The sequence below is a fragment of the Mobula hypostoma genome, chromosome 2 (assembly GCF_963921235.1).
Source record: "Mobula hypostoma chromosome 2, sMobHyp1.1, whole genome shotgun sequence".
Taxonomy (NCBI): Eukaryota; Metazoa; Chordata; class Chondrichthyes; order Myliobatiformes; family Myliobatidae; genus Mobula; species Mobula hypostoma.
In genome coordinates, this window is record NC_086098.1 from 219,862,967 (window position 1) to 219,879,521 (window position 16,555).

General features: G+C 46.0%; 1 protein-coding gene across 4 annotated transcripts in view; it reads right to left on the bottom strand.

Moving 5' to 3' along the window:
• LOC134342862 (bactericidal permeability-increasing protein-like) overlaps positions 1-16,555 on the bottom strand; it is a 92,667-nt gene that overhangs the window by 41,467 nt on the left and 34,645 nt on the right. For all 4 annotated transcript variants that reach the window (XM_063041512.1, XM_063041515.1, XM_063041514.1 and 1 more), the window contains 2 exons: positions 15,460-15,520; positions 14,712-14,803 (listed from right to left, as the gene is read on the bottom strand). In XM_063041512.1, the coding sequence (XP_062897582.1) occupies positions 14,712-14,803; positions 15,460-15,520 (153 nt within the window). The remainder of the gene's footprint in view (positions 1-14,711; positions 14,804-15,459; positions 15,521-16,555) is intronic.

A 16,555-nucleotide genomic window follows, 5' to 3' on the forward strand; every position in this document is an offset into this window, starting at 1 on the left:
GTTACAGAGAAAGGTTGAATAGGTTAGGACTTTATTCCCTGGAGCGTAGAAGAATGAGGGGAGATTTGATAGAGGTATATAAAATTATGATGGGTATAGATAGAGTGAATGCAAGCAGGCTTTTTCCACTGAGGCAAGGGGAGAAAAAAAACCAGAGGACATGGGTTAAGGGTGAGGGGGGAGAAGTTTAAAGGGAACATTAGCAGGGGCTTCTTCACACAGAGAGTGGTGGGAGTATGGAATGAGCTGCCAGACGAGGTGGTAAATGCGGGTTCTTTTTTAACATTTAAGAATAAATTGGACAGATACATGGATGGGAGGTGTATGGAGGGATATGGTCCGTGTGCAGGTCAGTGGGACTAGGCAGAAAATGGTTCGGCACAGCCAAGAAGGGCCAAAAGGCCTGTTTCTGTGCTGTAGTTTCTATGGTTCTATGGTTCTATGGTTCAATGGACCATGAGGGTTGTTTGCGGGTGCTCCAGTTTCCTTCCACATTCCAAAGACGTAGGTTTAGGGTTAGTGAGCAATACGTTTCACTGTATAACACCCACAAAATACTTGAGGATCCCAGCAGGTCAGGCAGCATCTATTGAAATAAATAAACAGTTGACATTTTGTGCCCAGACCCTTCTTTAGGACTGAAATTGGAGGGGGAAGACGCCAGAATAACAAAGTGGGGGGGGGGAGGGAAGGAGGATAGCTAGGAGGTGAAAGGTGAAGCCAAGTGGGTGGGAAAGGTAAAGGGCTGAAGAAAGAATTCAATAGGAGAGGAGAGTGGACCATAGGAGAAAGATAAGGAGGCAAGGAACCAGGGGGAAGAGATAGGCAAGTGAGAAGCGGTGAAAGGCTAGAGTGGGCAATAGAAGAAGAGGGGAGGGGGAGGGGAAAATGTTACCAGAAGAATAAATTGATGTTCATGCCATCAGGTTGGAGGCTACCCAGACGGAACATAAAGAGTTGCTCCTCCACTCTGAGGGTTGCCTCATCTTGGCACAAGAGGAGGCCATGGACTGACATGTCAGAACAGGAATGGAAATCGGAATTAAAATGTTTGACAACCGGGAAATTCCGCTTTTGGGCAGGTGAAGCGGGGGTGTCCAATGGAACGGTCCCCCAATTTACAAACCCCATTTCCAGAAAAGTTGGGATATTTTCCAAAATGCAATAAAAACAAAAATCTGTGATGTGTTAATTCACGTGAACCTTTACTTAACTGACAAAAGTGCAAAGAGAAGATTTTCAATAGTTTTACTAACCAACTTAATTGTATTTTGTAAATATACACAAATTTAGAACTTGATGGCTGCAACACACTCAACAAAAGTTGAGACAGAGTTAAAATAAGATTGAAAAGTGCACAGAATATTCAAGTAACACCAGTTTGGAAAACTCCACATTAAGCAGGGTAATTGGTAGCAGGTGAGGTATCATGACTGGGTATAAAAGTAGCATCCATCAAAGGTTCAGTCTTTGCAAGCAAGGATGGGTCGTGCCAAAATTTGTGAGAGAATTGTTAGTCAGTTCAAAAGGAACATTTCTCAACGCAAGATTGCAGAGAATTTAGGTCTTTCAACATCTACAGTACATAATACTGTGAAAAGATTCAGAGAATTCAGAGACATCTCATTGCGTAAAGGGCAAGGTCGGAAACCACTGTTGAATGTGCGTGATCTTTGAGTCCTCAGGCAGCACTGCCGAAGAAACAGTCATGCTACTGTGACAATTATAGCCACCTGGGCTCGGGAGTACTTCGGAAAACCATTGTCACTCAACACAGTCCGTCGCTGCATCCAGATGTGCAACTTGAAACTATTACACAAGGAGGAAGCCATACATCAACTCTATGCAGAAATGCCGGCGAGTTCTCTGGGCCCAAGCTCATCTCAGATGGACCGAAAGACTGTGGAACCGTGTGCTGTGGTCAGATGAGTCCACATTTCAGCTAGTTTTTGGAAAAAATGGGTGTCGAGTTCTCCGTGCCAAAGATGAAAATGACCATCCAGATTGTTATCAGCGAAAGGTGCAAAAGCCAGCATCTGTGATGGTATGGGGGTGCATCAGTGCCCACGGCATGGGTGAGTTGCATGTATGTGAGGGTAGCATTGACTCTGAGGCATATATTAGGATTTTAGAGAGACATATGTTGCCATCAAGGCGACGTCTCTTCCCGGGACGTCCATGCTTATTTCAGCAGGACAACGCCAGACCATATTCTGCATGGGCTACAACAGCGTGGCTTTGTAGACACAGAGTGCCTGTGCCTGACTGGCCTGCTGCCAGTCCAGATCTATGTCCTATTGAAAATGTATGGCGCATCATGAAGAGGAGAATCAGACAACGGAGACCACGGACTGTTGGGCAGCTGAAGTCTTATATCTCGCAAGAATGGACAAAATTTCCAATTGCAAATCTACTACAATTAATATCCTCAGTTCCAAAACGATTAAAAAGTGTTATTAAAAGGAAAGGAGATGTAACACAATGGTAAACATGCCTCTGTCCCAACTTTTGTTGAGTGTGTTGCAGCCATCAAATTCTAAATTTGTGTATGTTTACAAAATACAATTAAGTTGGTGTTACATGCTCAAGGAGATCTGGTTTTTTTGTGAGAATGATGTAATGGTCTTTTGGAGGTCACCTGATGTGATTTTCCCGCCGATGTGAGGTCACATGATGACATGTGCCCCGTGACTATATAAAGGTAGATCCAGGTGACGCAGTTAGTTTTTGAGTTTGTAGGTTTCCAGGTAGAACGTGTTGTGCCTCCATTTCTGTTGCATGTTTGTTTTTGTGACACAGTTTCATTTTTAAAATGGAAGTTGTGTTCTCTTACAAGATATTGTATTATTGAACTAGGAATTTGTGGCTGAAAGTGCCAATTTACTCAATTCCGACAGTTTTGAAGGGAGAGTGAAGAATTCATCGAAGTGAAGGATCGAGAGAAGTTGGCATTGTTTGGCAGTTTAATAAAGAATCGACCTTATTGAGACTTTGTTGGAGAGAACCTGCATTGAGATAACTCTTGCAAAAGCGCAATGAGTTCATGCAAAAAGGTGCTCTCTCTCTCTCTAAAGGAATTTAAAGTCAGTTGATTTAAACTGTTTATTTTCGGCATCAGGAATCCTGTGGACAGAACCAGCAGTAAAGGTGCGTCTGTGAAGAAATCCTTCTCCAGAGAAGTCTCTCCCAATTGAATGTGTAAAACTGTCAGACTTTCCAAGTTATCGCTTTAAGAACTATATCTGACTGTATCGCTTTAAGAACTGTTTTCGCATTTAACACCTTAAGAACCAGAGCCAAGTGGAGTTGATGAATGGCTGTGTACCTGTTAACCTCCGGTTAAAGTTTTCCGTTGTTTTTTTTCTTATCGTTTATACGTGTTTAATAAATGTTTGGTTGTTTTTATAAAACCTGTCTCGATTAATATTCATTGTTGCCGGTTACGTAACAGTTGGTCAGTAAAACTACTGAAAATCTTTTCTTTGTACAATTGTCAGTTAAATAAAGGTTCACGTGAATTAACATATCATAGATTTTTGTTTTTATTGCATTTTGGAAAATATCCCAACTTTTCTGGAAATGGGGTTTGTACAATGGGTCTCACCAATGTGGAGCAAGACGCATCGGGAGCACTGGACACAATAGATGACCCCAGCAGATTCGCAGGTGAAGTGCTGCCTCATATGGAAGTTCTTTTGGGGGGCCCTGAATGGAGGTGAGGGAGGAGGTAAATGGGCGGGTGTAACATTTTTTGGAGCCCAAGGAAATTCGGGGGATATCTAATCAAGGCATGTAAAATTATGAGTCACTAAGTGTGAACAGAATTGATGAAATTCTCTTAACAAAGGTAAATGGTGTAATTAGGGTGACAGGTAGAGTGGAGGTTAATCAGAGTTTTCTGCCTTTAGTACTTCCAAAAAGTACCTTGTAAAGCATTTGATATATCCAGTTTATCAGCTCATCGACTAAAATGCATCATGTGTGACTGTGCTGAACCTCCCTGGTTTGAATAACATGGCATGTACGATGACCCGAATTTCTAAGTGTCTATGATATCTTAATTAGTTCTATGTAGGAGAACCTACTTCCCTTTGCAACTTGATGAGCAGAGGTGGGATCTGAAATAACGGTGATAGATCAGCTGGTCGAGAGGTGTCACAATGACAACCTTGCACTCATCATCAGCAAGACTAAGGAATTGATTGTGGACTTCGGAGAGGGGAAGCTGGGAGGACACTCATCAAAGGCTACACTTGGTTAAGAATTTGAGGAGATTTGGTATGTCACCAAAGACTCTAAGCAAATTTCTACAGGTTTCAAATGGAGCGCATTCTGATGGGTTGCATGAAAGCGTTACAGTATACGCATACTCCAAAGTGTGGGATCGAAAGAGGCTACAAACGGTTGTAGGCTCGACCAGTTCCATCAATGAGTATGACCCTATCCATCATCCAGGACATCTTCAAAAGGTGACACATCAAGAGGGCAACATCCATTATTAAGGACCCTCAACATCCGGGATATGCCCTCCACTCATTACTACCATCAATGAGGAGGTACCTCAATGGTTCAGGAACAGCTACTTCCCCCCTTCTCCAGTAGGTTTCATTATTCCCCTGTTGCACCATCTATCTACGGCACCCATCTACTTCGTGTAACTTACAGTAATTTCTTTGTCTTGCACTATACTGCTGCCATGAAACAACAAAATTCATAACATATATCAGTGATAATAAGACTGATTCTAGTCTGTGTGCAGATTAGAGATAAATTGAGGAAAGCTCATTTCACTAGGAGGGATGTCGTGATAGGAACCTAGTAGATTAAAAAAAACCTAAGAATATATTGGACATGTAGTTCAAGAAATTCAGGATCAGATTGTTCACACAAAGTTCTGGAGGAACTCCGCAGGCCAGGCAGCATCAATAGAAAAGAGTACTGTCAACATTTCAGGCTGAGACCTTCAGCAGGACTGGAGAAAAATAGATGAGTAGATTTCAAAGGTGGGGAGAGGGGAGGGGGAAACACAAGGTAATAGGTGAAACCGGAAGGTGGAGGTGTCATGGTCCGGTCCGTGAGGTCCGTATTCCGGTTCACGGTCCGGTCTATTGACCCTTGCTCCAGGTTTTCCTCTCTACCCTGTTTGTTCTTATTGAGCTCTAACTGAGCCAGCTGATGCTCGTTGGGGCTGGCTGCATAAATACCTTCAGAGACCAGGGCATAGCTGCTGGATTGTTCTTGTCCTTACTCCTTGTATCCCTTCCTCTGCCTTCTGTTTCCTCGCCTGAAGCCTTGCCTTGCCTCGCCTCGCCTCGCCTCGCCTCGCCTCGCCTCGCCTCGCCATAGCCCTTCCTTGTCCTGCCAGTAACTCTCGCCTCGCCTGAAGTTCTCGTTTCGCCTTGCAATGCCTGAAGCCCTTCCTTGTCCTGCCAGTAACTCTCGCCTCGCCTGAAGTTCTGTCTTGCCTTGCATTGCCTGAAGCCTTGCCTTGTCTTGCTGTCTTGTACTGGAGCCACCCCATACCTAGCTCCCTTCCTGTCCCTTGCCTCCATCGGGTAAGCCAGGCCATCTTGCCGTTGCCTGCGGTTGGTTCTGTCCCTTCCTGTCCCCTGCCTCCATCGGGTAAGCCAGGCCGTATTGCCATTACCTATAGTTGGTTCTGTCCCTTCCTGTCCCTTGCCTCTGTCGAGTGGAGATCTGCGGCCTGCCCAGGTGAACCGCGCCCTGCCCAGGAGAAGCCTGCCTAGCCTCAAGCCTGAAGTCTCCAGCCTCCTGCCTAGCCTCAAGCCTGAAGTCTCCAGCCTCCTGCCTAGCCTCAAGCCTGAAGTCTCCAGCCTCCTGCCTAGCCTCAAGCCTGAAGTCTCCAGCCTCCTGCCTAGCCTCAAGCCTGAAGTCTCCAGCCTCCTGCCTAGCCTCAAGCCTGAAGTCTCCAGCCTCCTGCCTAGCCTCAAGCCTGAAGTCTCCAGCCTCCTGCCTAGCCTCAAGCCTGAAGTCTCCAGCCTCCTGCCTAGCCTCAAGCCTGAAGTCTCCAGCCTCCTGCCTAGCCTCAAGCCTGAAGTCTCCAGCCTCCTGCCTAGCCTCAAGCCTGAAGTCTCCTGCCTCCTGCCAAGTCTCGCCTCAAGTCTCCAGCTTCTACCCTCAAGCCTGAAGACCCCAGCCTCCTGCCTCCTGCCAAGCCTCGTCTCTAGCCTCTAGCCTGAAGACTCCAGCCTCGTCCTGCTTGCCTGCCAAGCCTCGTCCTTGCCTGGTTCTGGGGTCCGAGCCAGAGGCAAGTCCCAGGTACTGGGTCCTTGTCCAGTCTCTGGCTCGGAGTCCAAGCCCGGGCTCCTAGCTGTCTTGTCCAGTCCTGTTCAGGATTCCTGGTTTTCGTGTCCATGTCCTTGCCCTCAGCCTGTATCCTAGTCCTGTCCCTAGTCCTTCAGTGTCTGGGTCTTGCACTTGGGTCCGTCCCCAGCCACCTCCGTATGACAGGAGGGGTGAAGTAAAGAGCAGGGAAGTTGATTGTTGAATGAGATACAGGGTTGGAGAAGGGGGAATCTGAAAGGAGAGGACAGAAGGCCATGGAAGAATGAAAAATGGGGAGGAGCACCAGAGGGAGGTGATGGGCAGATAAGGAGATGAGGTGAGAGAGGGGAAGGGGGATGGGGAATGGCGAAGGAGTGTGGGCGGGTATTACTAGCAGTTTGAGAAATCGCTGTTCATGCCATCAGATTGGAGGCTACCCAGGCAGAATATAAGATGTTGTTCCTCTAACCCAAGTATGGCCTCATTGCGATAGTAGAGAAGGCCAGGGATTGACAGCTCAGAAAGGGAACGGGAAGTGGAATCAAAATGGGTGGTCACTGAGAGGTTCTGCTTCTTCTCGGCGAAGCAGTCTCCCAATCTACATCGGGTCTCACCGATATACAGGAGGCCACACCGGGAGCACTGGACACAGTATATGACCCCAACAGACTCACAGATGAGCAACACACATCAAAGTTGCTGGTGAACACAGCAGGCCAGGCAGCATCTCTAGGAAGAGGTACAGTCGACGTTTCAGGCCGAGACCCTTCGTCAGGACTAACTGAAGGAAGAGTTAGTAAGAGATTTGAAAGTGGGAGGGGGAGGGGGAGATCCATAATGATAGGAGAATACAGGAGGGGGAGGGATGGAGACAAGTGCTGGACAGGTGATTGGCAAAGGGGATATGAGAGTATCATGGGACAGGAGGTCCGGGGAGAGAGACCGGGGGGCGGGGGGAACCCAGAGGATGGGCAAGGGATATAGTGAGAGGGACAGAGGGAGAAAAAGGAGAGTGAGAGAAAGAATGTGTGTATAAAAATAAATGACGGATGGGGTACGAGGGGGAGGTGGGGCATTAACGGAAGTTAGAGAAGTCAATGTTCATGCCATCAGGTTGGAGGCTACCCAGACGGAATATAAGGTGTTGTTCCTCCAACCTGAGTGTGGCTTTACCTTTACAGTAGAGGAGGCCGTGGATAGACATGTCAGAATGGGAATGGGATGTGGAATTAAAATGTGTGGCCACTGGGAGATCCTGCTTTCTCTGGCGGACAGAGCGTAGATGTTCAACAAAGCGGTCTCCCAGTCTGCGTTGGATCTCGCCAGTATATAGAAGGCCACATCGGGAGCACCAGACGCAGTATATCACCCCAGCAGACTCTCAGGTGAGGTGTTGCCTCACCTGGAAGGACTGTCTGGGGCCCTGAATGGTGGTAAGGGAGGAAGTGTAAGGGCATGTGTAGCACTTGTCCGCTTACAAGGATAAGTGCCAGGAGGGAGATCAGTGGGGAGGGATGGGGGGGACGAAAAGACAAGGGAGTCATGTAGGGAGCGATCCCTGCGGAAAGCGGGGGGGGGGGGTTTGGAGGGAAAGATGTGCTTAGTGGTGGGATCCCGTTGGAGGTGGCGGAAGTTACGGAGAATAATATGTTGGACCCAGAGGCTGGTGGGGTGGTAGGTGAGGACCAGGGGAACCCCATTCCTAGTGGGGTGGGGGGAGGATGGAGTGAGAGCAGATGTGCGTGAAATGGGGGAGATGCGTTTGAGAGCAGAGTTGACGGAGGAAAGGAAGCCCCTTTCTTTAAAAAAGGAGGACATCTCCCTCGTCCTGGAATGAAAAGCCTCATCCTGAGAGCAGATGCGGCGGAGACGGAGGAATTGTGAGAAGGGGATGGCATTTTTGCAAGAGACAGGGTGAGAAGAGGAATAGTCCAGATAGCTGTGAGAGTCAGCAGGCTTATAGTAGACATCAGTGGATAAGCTGTCTCCAGAGATAGAGACAAAAAGATCTAGAAAGGGGAGGGAGGTGTCGGAAATGGACCAGGTAAACTTGAGGGCAGGGTGAAAGTTGGAGGCAAAGTTAATAAAGTCAACGAGCTCAGCATGCGTGCAGGAAGCAGCGCCAATGCAGTCGTCGATGTAGCAAAGGAAAAGTGGGGGACAGATACCAGAATAGGTACGGAACATAGATTGTTCCACAAAGCCAACAAAAAAGCAGGCATAGCTAGGACCCATGCGGGTGCCCATGGCTACACCTTTAGTTTGGAGGAAGTGGGAGGAGACAAAGGAGAAATTATTAAGAGTAAAGACTAATTCCGCTAGACGGAGCAGAGTGGTGGTAGAGGGGAACTGATTAGGTCTGGAATCCAAAAAGAAGCGGAGAGCTTTGAGACCTTCCTGATGGGGGATGGAAGTATATAAGGACTGGACATCCATGGTGAAAATAAAGCAGTGGGGGCCAGGGAACTTAAAATTATCGAAAAGTTTAAGAGCATGAGAAGTGTCACGAACATAGGTAGGAAGGGATTGAACAAGGGGGGATAAAACCGTGTCGAGGTATGCAGAAACGAGTTCGGTGGGGCAGGAGCAAGCTGAGACAATAGGTCGGTCAGGACAGGCAGGTTTGTGGATCTTGGGTAGGAGGTAGAAACGGGAAGTGCGGGGTGTGTGGGAACTATAAGATTGGTAGCAGTGGATGGGAGATCCCCTGAGCGGATAAAGTTGGTGATGGTGTGGGAGACAATGGTCTGGTGCTTCTTAGTGGGGTCACGATCGAGGGGTAAATAAGAGGAGGTATCCGCGAGTTGTCGCTGTGCCTCGGCAAGGTAGAGGTTAGTACGCCAGACTACAACAGCCCCCCCCTTATCGGCGGGTTTAATAATAAGGTTAGGATTAGTGCGGAGGGAGTGGAGAGCAGAGCGTTCCGAAGGAGTGAGGTTGGAATGGGAACAAGGTGCGGTGAAGTCGAGACGGTTGATGTCCCATCGGCAGTTAGCGATAAAGAGATCCAGAGCAGGTAGAAGACCAGAGCGGGGTGTCCATGAGGAGGAGGAGGGTTGAAGATGGGAGAAGAGGTCATCGGTGGGGGTGGAAGAGTCCTTGCCGAAGAAGTAGGCTCAGAGACGGAGACGGCGGAAGAAGAGTTTCGCATCATGGCGAACACGGAACTCACTGAGGTGTGGGCGAAGGGGGACAAAGGTGAGGCCCTTACTGAGGACAGAGCGTTCTGCCTCCAACAGTTGAAGGTTGGAGGGGATGGTAAAGACCTGGCACAGATGAGAGCTGGGATCAGAGGGTGGAGGGGGGAGGCTGAGGGTGTCAGTGGAGAGGGGAGGGTTGGGGTGAGAGGAAGATGGAGCCTCTGAGTACCCAGGAGCTGACGACGGGATCTGAGGGAGACGGGATTTCAGAGTATTGGTGGGGGAAGGGGAGAATTGTTGCCTCACCTGGAAGGACTGCTTGGGGCCTTGAATGGTAGCAAGGGAGGAAGTGTAGGGGCAGGTGTAGCATTTTTTCCACTTACAAGGATAAGTGCCAGGAGGGAGGTCAGTGGGGAGTGACGAATGGACAAGGGAGTCATGTAGGGAGCAATCCCTGCGGAAAGCAGGAAGTGTTGGGGGGGAGGGGAAGAAAAGATGTGCTTGGTAGTGGGATCCCGTTGGAGATGGCGTAAGTTACAGAATTACGTGCTGGACGTGGAGACAGGTGGAGTGGTAGGTGAGGACAATAGGAACCCCATCCCTGGTAGGGTGGCGGAAGGATGGGGTGAGAGCAGACGTGCGTGAAATGGAAAAGGTGTGGTTGGGCTGCATTGATGGTGGAGGAACAACACCTTAATTCCACCTGGGTAGCCTCCATCCTGATGGCATGAACATCAATTTCTCAAATTTCTGGTAATGCCTACCCCCCACTGTCATCATTGCCCATCCCCCTTTCCCTCTCACCTTATCTCCTTGCCTGCTCTTCACCTCCCCCTGGTGCTCCTCCTTCCCTCACCTTCTTTCTTCCATGACCTTCTGTCCTCTCCTATTAGATTTCCCCTTCTCCTTCACCAATCAACCTCCCAGCTCTTTACTTCATCCCTCCCCCTCCCAGTTTCACTTACCACCTTGTGTTTCTCCCTCCCCTCCCACCCACCTTTAAAATCTACTCCTTGTCTTTTTTTCTCCAGTCCTGCTGAGGGGTCTCAGCCTGAAACGTCGATGCTCCCTGGTCTGCTAAGTTCTTTCAGCATTTTGTATTTGGATTTCCAGCATCTGCAGGTTTTCTCTTGTTTATGATCAGATTGTTCAGCTGTTGCTTTGAACAGCACTTTCAAAAAAAATACCACCGACACAATGATAATCTTTATCCAAGAATCTGATAAAATATTCAAAATATGCAGATCTGGCACACACTCTGAATGAGTGCAACAATACACCAGCATGTGCTATTAATGTGATCCACTATGAAATTGTATTCTTTTCAACCATCAACATTAAATTCTGACAAATTAAGATAACAATGGAGTTCTGCAATCATGAAGGTTTTTTTTCTCTTGGATGAAATTTCAATAGATAAAAATTTGGAGCATGCTGCAATCAAGATTCAGTGAATTCACGAGACCCAGACATAGGAATGAGTGAATTACAGGGCGCAGACTTCAGTAACCACAGTATTCTTGTTCTGCGTGCCAGTTTCCGAGGAGGCGTTGGATTACACAGCAGGAAAGAAATCAAAAGAAGCAAGCAGGGGCAGTCGGGAAATTCTGCACACCACTTTTCCCGAGGAGACGCTGGGCTGTGCATGATTAGGCACTCGGTAAGGGCTGATAAAAAGAAGTTTGGTTTCGGTGGAGCTGCATTGAATGAGTGGGCCAGTGTTAGAGTGAGGAGTTCAGGCTTTGGCTCATAGAGGCTTTAGAGAGGAGAGGTGCAGGCTGTAGGTAGATTTAAAAAATTCTTAATTTCTTATTGCACAATTACTGCAATGGGGATGTCAGGCAGTATAGTGGAACACTACTCTTGTGGGATGTGGGAATTATGTCTGCATGAAATGCATGCAATTGCACCTTCTTTCAGACTGTGTTAAGGAAATCAAGCCGCAGCTGGATGAACTCCAGATCATTCAGGAGGCTTAGGGGTTGATCGACAGGTGATACAGGGGGGAAGGTACACAGGTAACTGGGTGACTGTCAGGAGGGGGAAAGGGAGTAAGTCACTCCCAGGTCCCAGGTTCAGGGACATCTCAAATCAAGTCCATAGCATTCTTAAGTGGGAGGGCGATCAGCCAGAAGCCATGGTCCACATCAGTACCAGAGATCTGGGTAGGAAGGACAGGACCTCCAGGATTATGATCTCAGGATTCCTACCCGTGCCAAGTGTTGATGAGGCTGAAAACAGGAAGATCACATAGTTTAACATGGGTCGAAGGAGATGGTGCAGGAAAGAGGGGTTCAAATGAAGTTGCAGGTGGGATGGGAATCAGAGCGCCAGAACAGATACTGAAGTGGTCGTGGGGAAAGATCTTGTTAAGCTTACATGTGAAGTCAGGAGTTGAAAGGTTGAGCGTGATGAGAATAATGTTTTAAGTTGTATATATTTCAATGCAGGGAATATTGTAGGAAAGGCGATTGAGCTTGGGACATGGATCAAGAAGTGGAATTATGACATTGTAGCCATTGGTGAGACTTGGTTGCAGGAGAGGCAGGACTGGCAGCTCAGTGTTCCAGGGTTCTGTTGCTTTAGACATAATAGACCAGGAGGGATTAAAGGGGAAGGGGTGGTATTAAGTCGGGGAAAATGTCACAGCTGTTCTCAGTCAGGGCAGACTGGGGAGCTTGTCTACTGAGGCTATATGGGTGGAACTGAGGAATATGCAAGGGATGACCACATTAATGGGATTATATTATAGACCACCTAACAGTCAACAGGATTTATAGGAACAAATCTGTAGAGAGATCGCAGACTGTTGCAAGGAACACAAGGTTGTGATAAAAGGTGATTTTAACTTTCCACATATTGACTGGGTCTCCCCTACTGTAATAGGACTGGGTGGCATTGAATTTGTCTAGTGTGTTCAGGAAAGATTTCTTAACCAGTATAAAAGAGGTCCCAACTAGAAAGACGCAATATTAGATCTCCTATTAGGGTATGAGGCAGGGCAGGTGACAGGAGTTTGTATAGGGGAACACTTTGCATCTAGTGATCACAATGTCATTAGTTTCAAAGTAAATATGCAAAAAGATAGGTATGGTCCATGGGTTGAGATTCTAAATTGGAAGAAAGCCAATTTTGATGGTATCAGAAAGGGTGCGGCAAGTGTGGTTTGGGCAGGTTGTTTTGTGGCATGGGTGTACTTGATAAGTGAGTACCATCAAGTGTGAAAGTTTGAGAGCAGGAAGCTTAAATGTTTCTGTCAGAATAAAAAGCAAAAATAAGAGGTTTAGGAAACCTTGGTTTTTGAGGGACATTGAGACTCTGGTTCAGAATAAGATGGAGGTGCTTAGCAAGTTTAGGCAGAAAATATATTTGAGGAGTATAAGAAATACAAGAGAACACTTAAAAAGGAAATCAGGAGGGCTAAAAGAAGGCATAAGGTTGCTCTAGCAAGCAAGGTGAAGTAAAATCCGAAGGGCTTCTACAGATATATTAAGAGCAAAAGGATAGCAAGGGACAAAATTGGTCCTCTGAAAGTTCAGAGTGGTCATCTATACATGGAGCAGAAAGAAATCGGGAAGATCTTAAAAAGATTTTTTTACATTTGTATTTACTCAGGAGGTAGACATAGAATCTACAGAAGTAAGGCAAAGCAGCAGTGAGGTCATGGATTCTATACAGATTACAGAAGAGGTGTTGTAGTTGTCTTGAGGAAAATTAATGTGGATGGATTCCTAGGACCTGAGAAGATGCATCCTCAGTCTCTGGGGAAGGCCAGTAAGAAACTGCAGGGCCCCTAGCAGATGTATTTAAATTGTCCTTAGTCACGGGCGAGGTGCCAGAGGATTGGAGTATCGCTAATGCTGCTCCATCGTTTAAAAATGGCTCCAAGAATAAGCCAAGAAATTATAGGCCGGTGAGCCTGACATTAGTAGTGGGAAAGTTATTGGAAGGTATTCTAAGGGATCAGATATATAAATACTTGGATAGACAGGGACAGAAAAGGATAGTCACCATGGCTTTGTGTGTGGTACATTGTGTCTAACCAATGTTATAGAATTTTTTGAGGTAATTACCAGGAAAGTTGATGAAGGCAAGGCAGTGGATGTAGTCTACATAGACTTTGGAAAGGCCTTTGACAAGGTCACGCATGGAAGTTTGGTCAAGAAGGTTCAGTCTCGGCCTCCAAGATGAGGTAGTAAATTGGATTAGACAATAGCTTCACAGGAGAAGTTAGAGAGTGAAAGTAGATGGTGCCTCTCTGACGGCAGGCCTGTGACTAGTAGTGTGCTGCAGGTATCAGTGTTGGGTCCTTTGTTGTTTGCCATCTATATCAACGATCCAGATGATACTGTGGTAAACTGGATCAGCAAGTTTGTGGGTGACATCAAGATTGGGGGTGTAGTGGATAGCAGGAAGGACTATTGAAGCTTTCAGCAGGATCTGGACCTGCTGGAAAAATGGGGCTGACAAACGGCAGATGGAATTTAATGTAGACAAGTGTGAGGTGTTTGGGAGGACAAATCAGAGTAGTTAGACAGTGAGAGGTAGGGCACTGAGGATTGCAGTAGAACAGAGAGGTCTGGGAATACAAATGCAGAATTACTTGAAAGCGGTGTCACAGCTATACAGAGAAAGCTTTTGGCACATTGGTTCTCATAAATTAAAGTACTGAGTACAGGAGATAGGATGTTATTTTGAAGTTGTATAAGATGTTGGTGAGGCCTAATTTGGAGTATTCTGTGCAGTTCTGGTTACCTACATACAGGAAAGATGTCAATAAGATTGAAAGAGTGCAGAGAAAATTGACAAGGATTTTGCCAGGACAAGGACCTGAGTTATAGGGAAAGGTTTAATAGGTTAAGACTTTATTCCCTAGAATGTAGAAGAATGAGAGGAAATTTGATGGAGCTGTACAAAATTATGTGGGGCATAGATAGGGTAAATGCAAACAGGGTTTTTCCACTGAGTTTTGGAGAAACTAAAACTAGAAGGTGAAATGTTTAAGGGGGAACATGAGGGGGATCCTCTTCACTCAGAGGCTAGTGAGGTTGTGGAACGGGTTGCCAGCGGGTTGACAGGCTCGAGTTCAACATATAAGAGAGATCTGGAGAGGTACGTGGATGTGAGGGGTATGGAGGGCTATAATCCAGGTGCAGGTCAATGGGACTGTGCAGATTAATATTACAGCATGGACTAGATGGGTCAAAGGGCCTGTTTCTGTGCTGCAGTGTTTTATGACTTTATGACTCTATCGATTTATAACTTATATCAAAGCAACAACTGTACCTTAATGGGAAACTCAATGAAATCAGTTGTGATCTCCGGTTCTCCAACCAAAGAATAATCAAGTTCTACGTACTTGTCCAATTGCCACGAAACTATAAGAAAAAACAATAGAAACTGTACTATTCACATTACATACAACTGCCACAAGTTCTAGTTCATGTCATTCAACTATACTGGTGTATACAGCTAAATGAAGCATCATTCCTCTGCAAAACACAGCACATACAGTTACACACAGTACAGAATTATGATGCAGCATATACATTTACAAAATAATAAGTCTCTCAGTGACATGCATCGCCTGAAGATTGAGAGGTCAATATGAAGGGTGGGGTGCATGTTTATGTAAGACAGTATAATGTTACTGGCACTATTATAATAAAACAAGCAGTTGTATAAACATATGAAACAGCAGAAATAAAAGATATAAAGTGACCGATGCAGGATGAGAGTTGTCTCAGATGTGAGTTGGGGAGTTGATGGGGGTTGGGGGGCGGTGGTGGTGCAGCAGGGTATTCAGACCGGATGTACATGTGTGCTGTTTGGCAGCAGTGTGTTAACTGTCTAAAAGCCTTGGGGAAGAAGTTGTTACCCAGCCGGACAGTTTTCATTCTTATGCTGCAGTAGCTTCTGCTTGACAGCAGAAGGTCAAAGAGCTTGTGGAGTCAACAAGGTGGGACATTTCTTTGACAACGTTGGAAGCATTGCATACAGACCATTTCATGCTGATGATATTAGGAGCACCTACCTTTCTTTGTCTGGATGAAGGTTTCCGCTGTTCCAACTGCATCTCTAAATTCAGAGCACAGCTGTTTAATAAATATATTAAATAATTAAAATGTTTAGTAGAAGAGTGTATCAAAAACTAAACAAGGGAAACAGCCTAACTCTCCTCAATCTTCATGGCACTGACTAATTTCTGAATATCTTCAGATAAACTGATTTAAATTTTCAGTCGAGGGTGTGATTGATGATTATAAAATGGAGGGCCAGTTATGTGATTCTGCTGATTTTTCACCAGCTTCATCTTCAAACAAGACTTCAGCTTCATAACAACAACTAATATCTAGCCTTCACGAGGAAATCTGCAGATGCTGGAATTTCAAGCAACACACATAAAAAATTACTGGTGAACGCAGCAGGCCAGGCAGCATCTATAGGAAGAGGTACAGTCCATGTTTCGGGCCGGGACCCTTCGTCAGGACTAACAGAGTCCTGCTATGTTCACCAGCAACTTTTATGTGTGTTGCTTAATATCAAGCCTTTCTATCTTGGGTATACTTAATGGCTAAGCATTCACAGGGCCCTGGGGTAGATAATTCCTAAGGTTCATCATCTTTTGAGTAAGAAAATTTCACTCGATTTCACTGTCTCCTTTAGATCTATTCTTTTGAACCAAAGAAATATCCTTTTAACATCTACTCTGCCAAGTCATTTAAAATTTTTGCATATTCAAATATTCTTTGATTAGTGTATGAATGTCCAAGTGGACATAGCTACTAAATAAGGGGCTGATGATTTCAAATTGAAGCGCACAGAAACTGTTGTCAGAAGACAGCGATCTCTGGACTTCCTTGCCACTTTGCATGGTGGAGGCCGGATTGTTAGATATATTTAAGATGGAGCAAAGAATCTGTTGATATTTCAGATCAAAACCCTGCTTCAGGACTGGGAGGTTTTGACATGAAACATTGATCATTTCCTTTCTCTCACAAATGCTGCTCAACCCACTGAGTTCCTCCAACAGGTTGTTAGTTGCATCTCAACATTTACTACGTAAATAACAAAAGTTTACCTTCTCTATTGATTTATTCAAAAATAAAACACAGCAGTCACTTCTGAAG